This window comes from Triticum dicoccoides, chromosome 3B (assembly GCF_002162155.2).
Source record: "Triticum dicoccoides isolate Atlit2015 ecotype Zavitan chromosome 3B, WEW_v2.0, whole genome shotgun sequence".
Classification (NCBI taxonomy): Eukaryota; Viridiplantae; Streptophyta; class Magnoliopsida; order Poales; family Poaceae; genus Triticum; species Triticum dicoccoides.
In genome coordinates, this window is record NC_041385.1 from 490,632,375 (window position 1) to 490,637,170 (window position 4,796).

The 4,796-nt window shown below is 42.0% G+C and overlaps 1 protein-coding gene across 12 annotated transcripts in view; it reads right to left on the bottom strand.

Annotated features, from left to right (window-relative positions):
• The window catches only part of LOC119276693 (serine/arginine-rich-splicing factor SR34-like), a 4,642-nt gene extending 1,021 nt beyond the window's left edge, over positions 1 to 3,621 (bottom strand). For 4 of the 12 annotated variants that reach the window (XR_005136754.1, XR_005136756.1, XR_005136752.1 and 1 more), the window contains exons 1-12: positions 3,362 to 3,524; positions 2,598 to 2,689; positions 2,298 to 2,363; positions 2,048 to 2,122; positions 1,857 to 1,962; positions 1,725 to 1,771; positions 1,551 to 1,608; positions 1,321 to 1,370; positions 1,092 to 1,148; positions 909 to 982; positions 796 to 831; positions 197 to 347 (exon numbers count right to left, since the gene is read on the bottom strand). Coding sequence is in view for 4 of the 12 variants with exons in the window: in XM_037557827.1 (XP_037413724.1) it covers positions 311 to 347; positions 796 to 831; positions 909 to 982; positions 1,092 to 1,148; positions 1,321 to 1,370; positions 1,551 to 1,608; positions 1,725 to 1,771; positions 1,857 to 1,962; positions 2,048 to 2,122; positions 2,298 to 2,363; positions 2,598 to 2,684 (693 nt within the window). In the remaining 8 variants the exon portion in view is untranslated. Of the gene's footprint in view, positions 1 to 6; positions 348 to 795; positions 832 to 908; positions 983 to 1,091; positions 1,149 to 1,320; positions 1,371 to 1,550; positions 1,609 to 1,724; positions 1,772 to 1,856; positions 1,963 to 2,047; positions 2,123 to 2,297; positions 2,364 to 2,597; positions 2,690 to 3,361; positions 3,525 to 3,545 lie in introns of those variants that run through there. The other 8 variants (XR_005136755.1, XR_005136753.1, XR_005136750.1 and 5 more) reach the window with 6 other exon arrangements.
• Between the last annotated feature and the right edge of the window lie 1,175 nt (positions 3,622 to 4,796).

Below are 4,796 nucleotides of genomic sequence, written 5' to 3' on the forward strand. Positions count from 1 at the left end.
AACCTCTTAGCAAACTTGCCCCAGAAAATGATTAACAAACATTTCCCATTCATCTTCTCTACAGTAGAATGCAAGATTAACTAACTCAAAACTTAAAGTTTGATGAAAATGAGGGCCTTTTAGTGATTATATAAATTTAAGCCAAGAATTAATATCATTTAAAGAATACCACAAGACCCACTCCACATATCCTTACTATCAGGACCATCTTGCTCCTAGGACTTGTTGCTCACTGGCCATACATGCTGATAATCCAGCTCTACTATCCATAGTTCCAAACCATCATGTTGAACTCAACGCATCCAATTTTCTATGGAAGCAGTCCCCAGATCGCCGCATGGCCAGATCTAGGAAAAACAAAAGAAAACCTTAAATGCCGCAAGGTTTGTTTCATCATTCATTGGAACATAGAAAAACGATGGAGTCCGAGCTAACAGTAAAAAGAGATAGACTCTCTACAAGATTTAAACAAACTAGCTATATAATCTTGAGGAGAATCAGAGATACCCTCTCTGTTCCTAAATACAAGTCATTTTGGCATTTCAATTTAAACTGCCAAAACATCTTGTATTTAGAAACAGAGGTAGACATCAAAACAACCATTCAAAGACCTATTTCTGTTTTTGTAACCAAAGAAATGACATGCATGCAAAAACGGAGTTCAAGTAATTCGATCCTTTCAGGTGTATCACGTTGTATATCAAGATCAATTTGTTCCTATTTCTTCCAAAAGCGAAATCACTGGTACTACTAACAGAAAAACTTGCAGCTATTTATATATACAGAATGACAAACCTTTCATCCATAGGTAAGGGTGATCGAGAGACAGATCTAAGGAACAATGCACTCAAATATCAGTACTTGTCATGAAACTTGGTGTAAATCCGAAAGAAAGAAATTTAAGATACCTGCTATAGCTGCGACTTCTTGAGTAAGAGAGGCTACGGCTCCTGCTTCTTGATCTAGCATCATACTCCCTCACCTATAATAAAATAACAACAACAGATTCATGCTAGTGTAAAATCAAACGGAGATGCAGATGCCATCTTAACTACTGTTAAACTATCAGTGAAGAAGAAGTAAACCCATACCCTGATATATGCCCTTGAAAATGCATTTCTGAACTCTGTATCATCGAGCTTCCTAATCTGCAAAATTACAGTGATAAGAGAGGTATATACCAACTAAAACAGGAACAAACCACACATCGCCAAGATGCCCTATTAGCAGATCCTCTCCAACAGCAATCGATGATAGAGAATAGTTCCACAAGAACTTTATCACTAAAAAGCGGAGTGTAGAACTGATATGACAACCTACCGCATATTTCATGTCATCGTAGTTTGTATAATCCACAACTCCAACGGTTGCTGCAACACAAACAAAATACAATTGTCATCAATAGGGAGTGCATCATGCTAAACCGTGATTCTGATTTCCAAAGGACAGTGCAGTTACAATTCAGGCAGCTGAGCCGAGCAATTAGCTCCTCAAATTTCTAGTGCGCAGACTGCTATAATGTCGATATAATTGGAAGCATTGTCACTAACCTCCGCCCTCGCGGTATACATCAGAAAAACAGACATCGCCAGCCCGTCGCATATGGTCCTGAATAAGTAAAATTAAGCAATGTAAGTAAATAAAGAAGAACAGACATCGCCAACCAAACACAATGAACATCAAACTCAAAATGTATAAACAGAACTCGTGCACAATTCCTGTACCTTGAGATCTTGCCATGACGCTGACGAAGGTAAACCATCAACCATAACTGTGTGGCTCACAACAAGAGAAGAAAAATGAGAATTCCAATCCAGACATATTAATCAACTCATTAACAAGACAAAAGTACAAACCTCGGAACTCAGAGCGCCTAGAAACACCTCCACGGCGTCCATTGCTAAAGCTGCTTGGGCGATCGTACGAGTAAGATTGAGCTCTTCCACCATGAGCTAATTCCACCTGAGAGATGAACTTTTCAAACAACAGGCACCAGAAAGCAGTCTTTGCTTTGAACCAAAAAAGGCAACACGCAGTACTTGCATACCCGCAGCCTGTAGCCATCAAAGTCATACCCATCGCGGCCATAAATTGCATCATCAGCATCACGGGGATCCTCAAACTAAAGAAGATCATTTTTTGTTAGCATCCAATAATTAGTTATATAAAAAATGAAAACTTAGTCAAGAGACTAAGTTTAATGCCAAAATAAGAACAATAAGGCTTCTATCACAAATTCTGAGTATAAGCCTCATAGGACAGTGAAATATTCTACATGACCATGACAGAATACTGACCTCAACAAAAGCGTAACCAGGAGGCCTTGGAGGAATCTTCAAGTCAATATCGACAATACGGCCATACTGCATAATGATACATAAAATTAAGGCATGAATAAACCCGTTTTAATTCCTTACAATGAGATGTGCATGAGCTGCAACCTATAGCATACTAGTTTTCTTACTATGTACAACAACTTAAACTTAAAAATGGTAAATAACTTCATCAGTTTGTGCTATAGCCAATTATCTTGACATAATTGCCAAAGCCACAAGAAAAGCTAGTGCAAGAATCATTACACAAAGTTGAATATTTACCTTGTAAAAGAGATCCTCAACCTCCCTCTCACGAATGTCCCCAGGGAGATTGCCTACATAAATCGTGCAGCTGTTGCGCCTGCCCATTGTGTCTGCAGTTAAAGAAAATGAAATAAAGGTCATACAGCCTATATATGAATATGTAGATGTTCTTTTGTGCAAAACATACTACTAGCTAGAATGGCGCAGATAAACATTAGAAGCACAAGCTGGTATAGCAATAGAAGAGAATAACATTGCCGCCTAAGTAATTGACAGGAAAGAAAGCAGGAAAACAAATTTCACACTCATGTATTTCCAGAATATTATATGTCTACCGGATTTTGCCCATTTAACTACAGAATAGACAATACAACTATCAGAATCAGAGTGCGACCTCAGCTTCCGTCGTCTATCTTTTCACTACAGGAATTAGTGCTAGTAAAAACTTCAGAATTGTTCAGCAGACTCTGGACAGTTGCACAGAACACCTTATATACGACCTAAACTAAATCTAACATGAGCATGATACCCAAAAGGCCAAAATCGATCTCAATGGTCATCAGTAGTAGGAAAATTGTCCAATCTTGGCACGCAACTACGCACTACCAAGGTTTTCTCTGCTCGAGAATAAGATTTCACGGTATCTGTAACGGTCTATGGCGTAGATGAGACTAACTCCAGAACAGAAACGCTGGACACAATCAGCCCCGCATCGCGATTCACGAAAGGGGTAGATTTATCCCGCGCTCGCGGCACAAATCAGAGGTGGAAGGAGGACGAACCGCGAATTTCTGGTCGCGAAAAACCTTGCCGCCACCTGTAAAACGACGTGAAAAGTTGCCGACAGATTCGGGCGGGGCAAGCGCGGCGGAGACGGGAGAAACTGACGGAGAACTGAACTGGGTGGTGGCGATCGAAGAAATCAATCAAGATGGATAAATGTTCCGAGGTTTTCGGCTGAAGTACCTGCGGGGCAGAGAGGTAGGGCCGGCGGGTCGAGAAGCTTCGGGACTCCGCAGGCGACGCCGCGTGGAAATGTCACTACGCCAAAAGGTACGTATTGATTTTCTCAACAACAAAAAGGAGTAAAATTCGTTCACGGTAACTTGTCCGGTGCGCGCAATTTAGTTTTTTTTAACATGCGCGCAACTTAGTTTTTGAGTACTTTTTTGTTTTTGAGTACAGCGCGCAACTTAGTTGGTGATTTCAGAAAGTGGTAAACACGGCTAGATACCTGTAAAAAAACACGGCTAGATTAGGTGTACATGTTCTTCACGTGGCACAATCTGACTTGAGGTACACTACCACCTCAGTGATTAGGGGCCACCGGTGATGCTTCGTGTTTACTAGTGTGTCATCTAGCTCGTTTTCTCCCTTTTCGAGGAAAAAAATGTTGTCTTGCGAGAAGAGGTTAGACTTCTGGTGTCGTCCTTTGGCGGCTTCCCTCCATCAACAACCTCACTGTTGTCAGTGATGAGGGTCGTCGGATCCCCGCGCACGGATCGTGCAGCTATTGATTTTAGTGCCCTAGTAGCTCAAGTTTTTGGATTGTTCGATGTTTTGCCTTTGGCCGGCAACGCCGATAGCGACGTCGAATAAAGAAGCTTCAAATCGTCCCCAATGAGGCTTTCTGCTCTATGGCCGGTGAAGGATTTGGGAATTAGTTTGTTCAAACAGGGATGGCGTAGGGGCGGCGACATTCTTGTGATGGACTTGTGCCCTAGGGTTCTGTCCTTGCGACAGTGTTTGCTCCAACGCTGGCGAGAGCTTGGGAGGTAGTCCATAAGCAGATGCAGATAGTTGTTTGCGTCGGCGGCATCTAGAATGTGGTTGATCATATGTTGGGTTTTGTGGTAGGTGGCTGACAGGCATGGTTTCCTCCTCCGACGCTTCAGTTGAGCAGGGGTGCCAGATCTGGAGATTAATGGCATGTCCAGGGTGTTTCTCCGTCTAGATTCTTTTAACGCCAATGGTATCGCCTTTAGTAAGCTACTTTGAAGGTCTGAAAAGTTGTATCAACAATGGAGCAGCGTCAAACTTGGGTGAAGAGGTGACCCTTCACATTTTTCTTTGGTGACCGTTGTGGTGGTGCCAGAGGCAATCGACGGGCGTTGGAGTTAAGCTCAGGGGATTCTTCGGTCTTGATTGTTATTTTATTTCTTGGTTGGTGCTCCTTTGTGCAAAGGCTAGCGTTCTGCTATCTTTTCAGTTTCGTCA